At 38.9% G+C, this 13,919-nt stretch overlaps 2 protein-coding genes across 2 annotated transcripts in view; both read left to right on the top strand.

Annotated features, from left to right (window-relative positions):
* LOC125228659 (zinc finger MYM-type protein 1-like) overlaps window positions 1–5,645 on the top strand; it is a 128,070-nt gene extending 122,425 nt beyond the window's left edge. Inside the window, exon 2 of the mRNA XM_048133314.1 lies at window positions 5,614–5,645. Coding sequence (XP_047989271.1) covers window positions 5,614–5,645 — 32 coding nt within the window. The remainder of the gene's footprint in view (window positions 1–5,613) is intronic.
* Window position 5,646: 1 nt separating this feature from the next.
* The window catches only part of LOC125228658, a 229,482-nt gene continuing 221,209 nt past the window's right edge, over window positions 5,647–13,919 (top strand). Inside the window, exon 1 of the mRNA XM_048133313.1 lies at window positions 5,647–5,872. Coding sequence (XP_047989270.1) covers window positions 5,647–5,872 — 226 coding nt within the window. The remainder of the gene's footprint in view (window positions 5,873–13,919) is intronic.

Below are 13,919 nucleotides of genomic sequence, written 5' to 3'. Positions count from 1 at the left end.
TTTGAGCACTTCTGGCCTAGCTTTTTTGCAATATTTCCTTGATAAGGCCGAGAAAAGTTCGCCTGAATAGGTTTTCCATTTCCAAAATTTTATTATTTATTAATTATTATTATTTATTATAGACTCTTCGATCCATCCTCTCCACATACCCGAACCATCTTAGCAAACCCATCTCAATCCATGTCACTTCATTTACATCCCATATCCGCGTAGGCGTCCCAAATATGGCTGGTGTGAAGAAGTCCTAATCTGTCCGTCCTTGGTGTACACAAATGGCGTAAAGTGACGCAGGATAGCATAGAGTGGCGATCTTGTGTCGGGGGCCCAAGCTCCTCTTTGGGTCACGAGCTAGTGAAGTAAGTAAGGATATTAGGGAGTCAATTGAGGAATATAATTCAAGCTTCTAGTCTCTTACACTCCAACAGGATTGAAATAAGAAGAAGAATATTCTCTTAATAAATAAATAGAATATTGTAAGGCGGGATGGCGTTTGGCGAAGTGAAGAGAAAGCCGAGTGTACGAATCTAGACTTTATTGACAAGGTTACAAGTTAGTGATACCTCACTGAACCTGCATGACCCAGCAAAGGTGGATGCAAGCATGGCTAGGTAGGTTTACTTAGCTAGAAGACACTCGTATGCTTAAGCAAAGGTTAAGGCATAGAGCGTGCAGTAAGCTAGTTCCTACTGTGAGAGTACAACGATACTCGGTCGACGCCGGGGGGTCATGATTCTACGTTGACCAAACGTTAGCGTGTTCTGTTTTTTCCACTGGCGCCATCTAGCGGTGACACTGGAACTAATCATCCATAGTGCAGTTGTTGGGTGTATTGCGGTGATGGCGTTACAATATTTATTTTTATTAATTGTAAATCGTCACATTCATCTTTCATATACTATTTACTATTAGGTAGAATAATCATAGGTATTTCAAAATCACAATAAAATCATTGCATTAAATTATAAAAATTAAAATGATAAATTAAAAAAAAAAGATATAATTGACAAGATCAATTTCCTGTTAATAATAATTCTCCCATCTAAGGTTTATTTTGACACATTACTCTTCGAGAAACTCTCTCACAGAGTAGTATGTTTAGTTGTGCAAAACGTTTTGAGTTCACGAGTGAAGCGTCGTTCAGTACTCATGCCTTTTATTACATCAGGTAATTTATTGAATATGTTTATTCATTTTATTCTAAGCTCTATAATATTAGCAGTAAATTATAAATTTAATCAATTAAAAATAAAACTATGGAAACGGATTAAATCGCGTATAATGAATTTAAAATACATCCCGACGTTTCGAACTCTTTACAGCGTTCGTGGTCAACGGGTGACTGAGGAAAAATTAAAATGTGCAAAAGCTACCCACTTACAAGAAATATTAACGAACCATGACCACAAATAATATAGATTTCTAAGGCAGGTTCACACACTATTAATAAAGCTAGTTATACAATATTAAAAAAAAAAAAAAACATTACTCTGTTAAAAAAAAAAAATTAACCAATTAATCTACACAAAATTGACAAAGAAACAAACTGCAAATGTCCAACACCATACAACACAAATGCCTCACAGCCTTCGTCGTGCTTGTTCCATTATCAGATGTACTACTGGATCCCAAGCCGGTGGTAAAGTAAAGCCATCCTCTCTATTAAAGTTCAATCAATTAGTAGTTTAATCAATTAACTTTTTGGAATGGCAGCCAAAAATTGTATATTTAGTTTACCATTACCATCTTCGTCAGTAGGCAAATTTATAAAATGTAAACGCAAAGGGTTGACGTAGAAAGTTCGCATTTTCTTTCTTCCGGCAAAGTGAGTTTTTAAAGAACATATAATTATAATTAATTAAATAAGCATAAATCTTTATGATTCTTAGCTCTGTGGAATGTCGGCGAATCTCTAATGAAACCGCCTCTGTTTATTTTGCCGATACGAAATGAGAAATGAGTGCAGCTAGCCTTAACAATTGTTGCTCGGTCCTGGGGCTCGATACTGTTTAACGTCTTATTGTTACATTCACATAAAAGCTACCTTTTAATAATGACATTTTTTAATTTTATATTATTTTAATGAGGCTTTCTTTCTATAAAATAAATAAATATAAAAGGACATTCTTACACAGACTGGCTGAGTCCCACGGTAAGCTCAACAAGGCTTGTGTTGCGGGTACTCAGACAACGATATATATTTATTTATTTAATCTTCATTGCATAAAAGAAAAATCCTGCAATACAAAAGACGGACTTAATGCTTTTATAGCATTCTCTACCAGACAACGTCGAGGCTAAGCTATATATATAATATACAAATAAATCCATGTATCTGGAAAAAAACAGAAATAAATGCCCTTACCGGGTTCGAACCCAGGACCGCGGCTTAGCAGGGCATGGTCACTACGCGCTAGACCAGATCTGTCATCGTCGGTTCTATGTTCTGCTTTGAGTAATTTAAAGGCAGGAAATCCATACTGTATTCACAATTCATGCCATCATTTTGATATGAATCAAGTCCATTATTATCGACATCAACTCGTCTGTATATAAAAAAATAAAATTTTGAAAAAACCCCCGACCGCGACATAGTAGACCGATTTTCATGAAACATGGCTAAGAACACTCCCTACTAACTCAGCTTTCGGACAGAAAAAACTAAATCAAAATCGGTTCATCCGTTCGGGTGCTACGATGCCACAGACATGCACACACACAGGCAGACAGACAAACAGACAGACAGACAGACACGTCAAACTTATAACACCCCGTCGTTATTGCGTCGGGGGTTAAAAATACTGCAATCACATAAGTGACCAATGGACACCCACGTAGATACATTGAAATTAGGGCCAAACCTATTATATGTTTATAGGGGGTATGTAATGATTGGTATAACTTTTTTTGGTATAATAACATTTGATATAACAACATTTCGTACATATTTAAAGGATATAATCACTCATTTGACATAATTAATATTTGGTATAACCACAAAATATCTACTTTTATTTTGTATAGTCATGTTTTCGTATAACACTTATTTATAATAAGGTATATGGTATAACTATCTATTGATATACGACTAGTATAATATAACTAGCAAACAGTATAAAACATTTCATGAATTAATTTTATTCTTTTTTGAAGGGATCACAGTTCTAACCTAACCTAACCTACTTTTCTGATTGCAGTACACATGTTTAAGGGTCACAGTTCTAACCTAACCTAACCTATTTTTCTGGTAGCAGCGCGTTGTGTGTAGGGGTCACCGTTCTAACCTAATCTACTTTTCTGGTAAATGATGGATCTAATTTATTGTACAATTGTTTTTTTATTCTAACTGTGCTTTAGAAAGAATTTGTGTTATACAATTTATTTATTATCGGAAATAAGCATTATACTCAAAGTATGTTATAATAAATGTTATTCGAAAAAATGATCATTATATTAAATAAGAATTATACAATTTGTTAGTATATTATTTGTTGTTATATGATTCAATAATTATATCAAATGATCGTTATAACGACTAAAAATATATCAATAAAAGTTATATCGATCGATACGCACCCGTTTATAGGTACTCAAATGTTAACCTTGATGATGATGATATCCTGTTATCCCTCATCAGGGACTTTTTAACTGACTGTTAACCTTAGAACTCTTAGAAGTATTAATTGATTTCTTGACTCCACAGTCAAACTTATACCATAGTTGTTTTGTGGAGCGCTGTATATGTATACTTACTATTGTTACCTTTGATTGTAATATTTAAATAAATAAGGTGGGGACGAGTCACCGTCTGCCGGAAATAAAATTGGATACCGTTTTTCTAGGCAGGCGTCCGGTTTTTAATCCATAGCCCAGTATTTAGTCCATCACTTTTATCAAAATAGCCCAGTTCATTTTACATTCCATTAACTCTCAAATAGTTCTTACACCCTGGCGGGTGCTGCCTCTGCGTGTGTCCCATGATACGGGCAAGGGCAACATCCGCTCGGTGTACCCCTTACATTTCATTAAAGTGTCAAAAGGGTCTCTACGCGTTGGCTTCGGCCCCGCGCACGCCTCCCAAAGGTCCGGAACACCATTGTTCCGTGATGGGAAAGACATACAAATAAATAATAAATAATATTATTGAAATAAATAAAATTGTATCTTGGGAGGAAAACAACATTGGTATGAAAATCCGGTTTCCGCGTTCGCCCTTTCTTCTTCACAAAAGGGCTGGTGCGTTGTTTCGTCCGTTTACTATTTACGGTGGCTGTATATAATGTATGTCTAATTTTATTTATACATATTTGATTTCGAAATTCTGACTTATTGTGCCAAAAATATTATCAACTTAAAATATCAGGAAATGCATTTTGTCAAAGTTAGTAAACTTTATCGTTACGAGTAGAGCATTTAAATATAAACTTGGCAACATAAAGTCTGCCTATTAAAAGCGACCATCCCAGGAAATAGTATACACAAAGTGACGGCAGAGCAAAGAGAAGTTTGCAGTGAAACTAACTGAGTCAATAGGAGAATTAATGCGGTCTGCGCCGGTAGGCCGCGGGCGCGATCCGTCGGATTAGGGCCCACGCACGCCCGCCGACTTCTGTTTATATTGGGTCGCTAACCAAACAACTTGTAGGCTCTTTATTACAGTTGTTCTTTTCCGTTCACGACGTCGTTACCGCTTCGATAAAATATCGTGTCGATTCTTTGTTTCGAGCAGCTTACGCAGCCCTTCGTCGCTGATAAGGTATTTGTTAAACGGACGTTTCCGTTAACAAACAATATGCTTTTGTATTCTTACGGACGAATGGAAGATTGTAAAACAATTTGTTTTGTGATAAGCGGAACGTTTTCGATTAAAATTTGTTTTGACGGTACAGTGTTATTTTGCAACTCCAAAAATAGAAAATTTAAAGGACCACTTCGTTTTCATTGGCATAGGTTTCATAGAATTTGATTGCGTATGTATGTGGAAGGAGGAAGCGGGAGAGAAAAGCCGATGAAAAGGTGGAATATGCACTGTGTGAGAGATAAAGGTGATATGAGAGGTCTCTTCTTGTTCTTTGCCTCTTCCCACTTCATGTAGGGTCGGCTCTCCTAATTCTACGGCGGTGCCGGGACGCTCTGTCCTGGGTTGTCGGGTCGGGCAGGTTTTCCTCTTGTAGGAGTTTGATCACGCTGGTCTACCAGGAAGAGGGGGCTTCGTCCGATAGAAAGGTATTTATGGAAATAACTAACCTAACCACAAAATAAAATTTTGATAAATTTTGATAAACCCGCGACCGCGACCTAGTGGACCGATTTTCATGAAACGTGGCTAAGAACACTCCCGACTAACTCAGCTTTCAAATAAAAAGAACTAAATCGAAATCGGTTCATCCGTTCGGGAGCTACGATGCCACATACAGACACACACACACAGGCAGACAGACAAACAGACAGACAGACAGAAACGTCAAACTAATAACACCCCGTCGTTTTTTCGTCGGGGGTTAAAAAGACATGCTGCGAATGATGAGGTTCTATAGAATTTTAATTTATACGGAATCCACACGCCTGATTGAATAGTTGACTGGCTCTTAATAATTAGTATGTTATTGTCCACAGATGCTCTGACGCAATGGCATGAGCACGAGTAGGATGGAGCGGGCCGGCCGACGCAGCAAGGCCGGCTCGCTGAGCGGGCTGTCCGGCGGGCTGGCCGGCACGCTGGCCGGCACGCCGGCCGCCGTGCGCCGGCAGCGCTCGCTGGAGTGGGGCGGCGACCGCTACAGCAGCAGCGACGATGACCGCCCGCCGCAGCCGCCGCCGCTCGCTGACAGGGTCTTCGCTTCGCTGCTCGCTCAGGCCACGCAGCAGTTTGACAGTAAGTCCTACTCATTAACTTTACAGCTTTTTTTTATATAAATGGGCTTACTCTTGGCCACAGACTAGTCAAAGGCAAAGACATGGCCTACGATGGAGTGAGCTCGCCCAGAAGATACCCATTTATTAAAGGAAAGGTAAAAGGAAGAAGCGGTCGAGAAATACCCAGGAAGAGTTTTGTTGACCGGCTCAAGGAGAAGCTCGGTGTCATGTCGTATCAAGAACTAAGTAGGAAAGCGGGGAATAGCAAAATGAGGAGCATACTCAACCGACAAAGAGCTACAGAGCTCTTAAAAAAGAAAAAAACAATTTTATCAAAAACGAGGAAGCGATATTTAAATTCATACCACTCGATTTCGAGAGGAGGATTTGTTTCGTTTATTAATGTGTCCATTAGGTACTAGGTACCAACTCGTATTTTAATTCTGCTAATAGTATTGAAAACAAGTGGTCAATGCCATTAGATCCCCAATTTGCATTATCGCTCATCCATACTATCCATCCATACTAATATTATAAATGCGAAAGTAACTCTGTCTGTCTGTCTGTCTGTCTGTCTGTCTGTCTGTCTGTCTGTCTGTCTGTCTGTTACGCTTTCCCGCTTAAACCACGCAACCGATTTTGATGAAATTTGGAACAGACAATCTTTAGACCCTGAGACAGAACATAGGCTACTTTTTATTTCGAAAAAAAGGGATGAAGGGGTTGAAAAAGAGGTTGAAAGTTTGTATGGGATTTCTTAATTTTAAATGATAAACCATGAAACTTTATATTTTAGCACTTGATAAGAAATCATTAAACATATATTTAAAGTCACATACAGGTCGAACGCGATTAATTAACATTACTTTACCTTTAAAATAAACATGGTGGGAAATAAACATTAACTAAAAGCGGGTAGATTATATTTATTTGTCTACCCCGAACATTTATATAAATTAATATCGGGTAGTTTTGTGTTGTTTACATCTCCGGTGACATTTTGCTGGGACGTCAGTCTTCCGCGACCACGGCCAGTGCAACCTGGCCGAAACGTTGGGAAAAAAGGTAAAAATAATGTTAATTAATCGCGTTCGACCTGTATGTGACTTTAAATATGTGTACAAAGCGCGAGAACTTAAAGTGTTATATCGTTAAACATCTTGATAAGGGATAGGGATAGGGATAGGGATAGCGATAGGGAAAGCGATAGGGATAGCGATAGGGATAGCGATAGGGATAGCGATAGGGATAGCGATAGCGATAGCGATAACGATAGCGATAGCGATAGCGATACGGATACGGATACGGATACGGATAATATGGGTATCGTTAGCGGGATACGGATAATCGGTCGGCGGTCTCTTACAATCAATGTGCTCTAAGACGATCGTTGTTCGCTTGCTTGAAGATTACGTTTGCGATAAGTATAAGCAAAATGTAAAAAATTGTAAGGGATAATAGAAAAAAGTACTTTTTACCCACCGATCATAGTGTCGAAATACGGGCTATGTGGGATGTTTATAAAGGTTTCCCCAGCGTATATAGAATTACCTACGCTGTGGTCGATGTGTAATATTTCTACAATCATTGCAAGCAAAAGTATTATGTGCAATCGAAATAATCGCAGATAAATATACCTACAGAGAAACCTACGGTCCCTACGGATCCAAATGAAAATCTTAATGAATACTTTTATTACGCGGGCGAAGCCGCGGGTAAAAGCTAGTATTTAATAAATAGCATTTCGTTTTCCACAGATTTTCGTGGGTGGAAATCGAATGTTGCCTGAAAGTTTAACGTGATTAAACCCTAAATCCTAAAATGTATACAAACATTTTAACTCTCTTTATATCTTATTTCTAGCATGAGACATGTATGTATATGTATGTCGCAAGCTTACGTGTATAAGGAAAAGAATTGCAAAATGCGAGCGGTCTGCTCAGCTAGCCGCGAGTTGCATGACAATCTTATGGCCTTTAATATTTGTTCAGCGGCCGCTACGGGCTAGGATCAGCTCAGAATTTGTTATTCACCGAGTGACACGGCCGAAGGTCCGTGCTGAGCCCCCAACAAGTGGGATCATTAGTGGAGCCTGCGGAGGGGGGCGGGGGAGGCGAGGGGGGAGGCAATTGATAGGGGAGCGCCCTGCGGTGAGCTTATGAGGAAAACTTTACACGTAAACCCGACGCAACCTTCGCTCGTCGGCCTTCTGTCATCACAACTACTACTTGATGAACTCTTCAGGCTATTTAATAATATTATACGTGGCTTTCCCATTTTTATTTATATAAAAAGTATTAGGTACTTAAAATTATTAACAGAAGAATTTATTAAATCGATCTCAATCATTTTCGGAATCCAATATCGTCGGTGGGCTGATATAACTCTTATCTGAAAAATAAATTAAGTAAATACGAGATTGGTAATATAGAACGGCTCCGTTCAATTTGCTCCACTCGAGGCTATAAGCCGTACGTATATTAAACTCCAACAAGCTTTTCTGAAACAAAACTCCTGTTCATGCGCTCCACAATGTCAATGGTTTTGTTAACGTCGCTTATTGAAAACGCTCAATTTTAGTTAGCGAATTTTATTTACAAAAGCCAGACTGCCAGAGTTTAGGTGCGGATCAAGTTCCCATCTAATAAATAGTTATTCGTTTTACAAGGGGCAAAGTTGCTTAAAATAACCCCTCGTGGGCAATATTGGTACTCAAGCAAGCAAAAAGTGGTAAAATTGATGTGAAAAGGGGAATCTTAAGTGTTCCGTAACATGAGAGCAAGAGACGAACCTTCGAACTGACATATTTTGATTTCTACGCGAGAAAAATACTAATTGATAGATAAAATTTATTTATTTTATTAGTAAAAACATGTTTAAGTACATGACATTACAGTAAAACCAATGCGTTACGAAACTTAGGTAACAAAAAGGAGAGAAAATAAAGAGAACAATAAAAATAAAATTAAAAAATTGATTTGGGCGATGACGTCACAGCGTGGCTCCGTTGCGTCGTTTACCCCGGTGTGGGATTTGGCAGGAAATCAAATTCAGATTGACATCATCAATATTATCATAGTTTAAAAGCCAATTAAATACCTACAACTAAGTCAATCTGAAGAACATATTCATGATCAGCTTTGTATTTGGCCACTTTTGTAAAAAAATGGTTATAATCATCACCAATTTTAAAAATACCTATATGTAAAAATGTGTTCTGTTGTTTATTTGATAATTTCCTTAATTAACGTAATTTTAAATATAAATGATACTTATTCATATATTTCATACGCACATTACGTAAAGATGCTCATTCGAATGTACATCGATAAAACTGAAACAGGGAGCCGTAACAATGCTTCATTCGATTCCATGATAGCAGCCTTTCCGAAATTGGGAAAACCGTCCAATGCAATTTGGACCCTACTCTTTCCACAGAAGTGACATTTGACTGGTGGAAGCGGTCGATAAGGTATCGGTAAAGGTTTAGGCGGGATTATGACGGAAAGTCGTCTGTCGAAAGGTATTCGTATCGATGGGAACACACGCGGAACACTCGTGGAAAATCGACGCGACGGCGAGGATGGAATTTGATAGTAGAACCGTGTTTTAGTTGTAGTTTACGGCTACGAGTTTGGCACTAAGGTGGAATTGCCATATTCGCGGACATTTTCATAACATACCTACTTCCTGATATATATATATCTGGCTGGTAATAGGAATACTCTTTTATGCACGTTAAAGCTGAAACCTGGGCATATTTTATGCGACAGGGGGAGGAGGAAGTGCTAGTTGGGGGTAATTACCCAATATTATACGTAAAAAAAAACGTTTTTTTACGTATAATATGAATAATATCAGTGGAATTTGCCCGAATGTTGTCAAAGCTAACAAACCGATGATTATCTCTTTGTTGCTATCACGTCAGCAACAAATCTCGGGACTTAATCGCGTACGCGACGCGCGTATCGGAGCGGAATTAAGTCCTGATTTAAAAAGAATTATGTGAGAGTTTAAATAAGAGTTTGACTTTATTAAATACAAGGTAAATGTAACAAAAAATAATAACTAAATATTTGCACACGAAAGCAATACAGTAACTCATATTACAAGAACTATTGATTCGAGTTAAAGTTCAGTCGAGACGTGATCCTTTTACGGATCCTTTGCTTCACCCTCACCTTTGCCCCGTGCGACGAATGAAGGCATGCGGGGTTCAACCGGAAATGACTTCAGCGGAAGCAGATACGGAAAGTTTGCTTCCATACGGATGTGCTGGAATACGCTCAATTGACGTTCAAATGAAAGAACTCTTAAAACTCAATGCAGATAGAGGAACGATTATTAGATTGACAGGTGGGCTCAAATTTTAATAACTTATATTTGTTTTTTTATTTCTTTATCATACAAATCATACAATCACGCCTGTATCCCATAAAGTGGTAGGCAGAACACATGAAACTACTAAAGCTTCAGTGCCACTCTTGGCAAATAAGGGGTTGAAAGAAAACGAAACTGTGACATTGCAGTGACAGGTTGCCAGCCTCTCGCCTACGCCACAATTTAACCCATATCCCATAGTCCCGTAGTAGTTATTTCTTTATTTCACTTATAATTTGTAGCTCTAAATAATGGCAGTCGCCTTCGGAAAACTAATAGTTTCACTAAATCTGGGGATTAGTTGTCAAAGCGGACCCCAGCCATGACAAAATGTCGAGATAATGCAAGGGAGGCTAACATCCGTTTCGCTGCGCATGAACAGTCAGAATTAAATATAGCAACAGCCAAAGAGCCAAATATATCGTAACCTACTTGTGTTAGGTACCATAAAAGTAAAGATGGAACGTACGTACCTATTACATACGTACATTTTAGCGTCCCGTTTTATTGTCTTTGTCAAGCACAGAAATATTCGAGTTGAAACAGCCTATAAAGTAACTTTCGGAAAGCATTAAACATTTTAATAACCCCATTGAGTTTACAGGCACGCCACTTTATTTACAGTTGAGTTCATGAATATGTGCACATTTTTTCACCTTATTGCAACGAGTTACGGTAAATAAATGTACACATATTTATGAACTCGATTGTACATGCACGATATAATAAAAACTTACCTATATATTCAATCCTTGTACAAACTTCCCATGTAAGGTGCATTAGGGTAAATTGGTGTAATCTAAAAATTCTCATTTTGCACAAAACTAGAAGTCGTACCGAGTCGCCGTTTTAATCTGCCTTCTCATTTTGATTCCAGGGTACTAAGTAATCAAATGCACAAACGCTCGCGATACTATCGTTATCGTAGCTATAGCTATCTTTATTGCTCTTCTTCTTGGCGCGACAGAGTCAGACAGAGTTTCGATCGGCGTCTAGCTTCAACGATTGTCATTTCGGCTAGGCCCGCAGGTGTGTTCAATTTTAATTCTAGACTGGGAAGACCGTATGCCGGAGACTAATTTCCAAGTTAATTGTGACCCAAGTCCCTGACCGGAGAAGAACTGAATCTAATCTAAGGGTCGCTGCAGATGAAATGAGTAGAAGGAAACTATTGATACCGGATAATGATTATGTAGTGAAAAGTACTACGCTGACTCAGCGATCCAAAGTGGATCTTGGCCTCTGACACTAGATGGCTCCATTTCCTCCTGTGCTGTGCAATCTGATGCTAAAGCGCTATTAAAAATAATCGCCCAAAACAATATCGCAGAATACCCCAAAGCACCTCATGTTTGTCGAATAGCGAACAGTGTATAATTGCCGCCATTTATGGTTTCATTCAATTAGCTGCATGTTTACAGTCGATGCACCAAATGCATGAACACGCCACGATGACGAGTGCATTGTACATTTGCTGCTTGCTATGCGGAAGCTGGTGCAATTATGTCGTGTTTACTGTTTAGAGTGTTTAGGTTCTCGGAAGAGTTGTTGCTCGTTTACTGTCGTGACAATAAGGGAAAATTGGTCGTTTAATACACCAAAACAAATATTTATTTTTTACCACCTCTGCAAGCTTAGCTTAGCTCCATCGCGGTTCAGCGCGGAAACTCAGCAAGCGTGATGGGTACCTTTGCGTCGGGAGTGATACGGGGCGGGCTATTTGACTACGAGTAGCATGATTAGGACTGTTTAGTGAAGGTTTAATTTTTAGTTTGTTCTAATCATGCTAGTCAACAAAATGTGATGGATAATGTAATGTATTAAGAAATAAATATATATTTTTTACGGCCCAATTAATATTATACCTCATATCCCACAGTCGACTTCTGTAACTGTTGATGAAATTCTTAACCTAGTCGCAGGTATTGTGCAATTCTACATGTTTGTGTGGTCTGACATACACGTTGTCTATTTTTGTTTTTAACCCCCGACGCAAAAACGAAGGGGTATTATAAGTTTGACGTGTCTGTCTGTCTGTCTGTCCGTCTGTCTGTCTGTCTTAGGGATTGCAATCCGGTCCGGCGGATCCGGTAATCCGGCCGGATCCGGTGCTTTTTTCATGCCACCGGATCCGGTGAAATTCGCCGGATCCGGTACCGGATCCGGTAATGTAACACGATATGTTAAAATAGTGCAAAAAAAAATAATTTTACGGTAACATTTGAACGTCGCTCAACAGGTGATTGCAATCCGGTCTGATTTCCAATCAAAAAATATTTTAGTACGTATGTTCTTTGCATTAGAATGCCGTTTGGAAGTCAAATAATGTGCTCAAGCAACGCGTTACACTTTCCGTTTTGGAATCCGTAGTTAAATCTATGGTATTTTTTGTTGGGATGCATAATGTGGAGTGGTGGAGAGTGACAAATAACCATGGTCTGAGGTCGATCCTTCGCGTTTTCTGGCTAGACACTATCCGAAATCGAGACCTATGGAGTATATAGCAGCTAACCGCGACACAAAAAGGAACATGGATGGCACACTATTCAAAGAGGGGAACGAAATAACGCAACCATTGCTTTCGGCTGAAAACCGCAAAATGCAAGTCGTGGCTCCGAGCGCCGTGGAAACTCATGAAAACGATCCGTTGAGGATGGACTACGAGCGACCGGGTCGAGCTGGAGCGAAACCACGAGGGTAGCTGAAGATAGGAAAGCATGACGCGAGCTCGTGAAGGCCCTTTGCACCTCTGTGGTGACGTAGGACTTCAAGATCAACAACATGTTTTCAGCATAATATGAGAAGTATGAGAGCATATTGCTACGAGAATAATAAAATTCAAAGCTTAAAAATGAACATTTTTAAAAGGTAACCAGTAAGATTGTTGATTCAACAATAGCAAATAATACTTACTGTAGCGGCGTTTAATTGGTGACTTACTAACTAACTTACATTCGTCCAGAGGCGCTTGTGGGGCCACGTGGAAACACTTTGGGAAAATCCTCACACTAAAACGATTGTCACATATAAACGGAGGGTTAGGTCACTGGGTTTTGATATCACTTGAATGTCAATTTTCACGTTTGTGTCGCGCCGGTGCACCGATAACTATTTTTTAATTCGTAATAACGGGAGCGCAGATCATGGCGCTCGCACGGTCGAAGAGAGAGTTTTTTCTATATATCCGCCAGGTGGCGTGGTAGGCGCACCGGAAAGTCGCTTTGGGACTTCTGTAATTGCCAGCTTCAAAAAACTGTGCTACATATACATGGAAAAAAGTATCCATACTAATATTATAAATGCGAAAGTAACTCTGTCTGTCTGTCTGTCTGTCTGTCTGTCTGTTACGCTTTCCCGCTTAAACCACGCAACCGATTTTGATGAAATTTGGAACAGACAATCTTTAGACCCTGAGACAGAACATAGGCTACTTTTTATTTCGAAAAAAAGGGATGAAGGGGTTGAAAAAGAGGTTGAAAGTTTGTATGGGATTTCTTAATTTTAAATGATAAAACCATGAAACTTTATATTTTAGCACTTGATAAGAAATCATTAAACATATATTTAAAGTCACATACAGGTCCAACGCGATTAATTAACATTATTTTTACCTTTAAAATAAACATGGTGGGAAATAAACATTAACTAAAAGCGGGTAGATTATATTTATTTGTCTACCCCGAACA

Source organism: Leguminivora glycinivorella, chromosome 8, assembly GCF_023078275.1.
Source record: "Leguminivora glycinivorella isolate SPB_JAAS2020 chromosome 8, LegGlyc_1.1, whole genome shotgun sequence".
NCBI lineage: Eukaryota > Metazoa > Arthropoda > Insecta > Lepidoptera > Tortricidae > Leguminivora > Leguminivora glycinivorella.
This window is presented reverse-complemented; position numbering and strand designations above follow the sequence as displayed.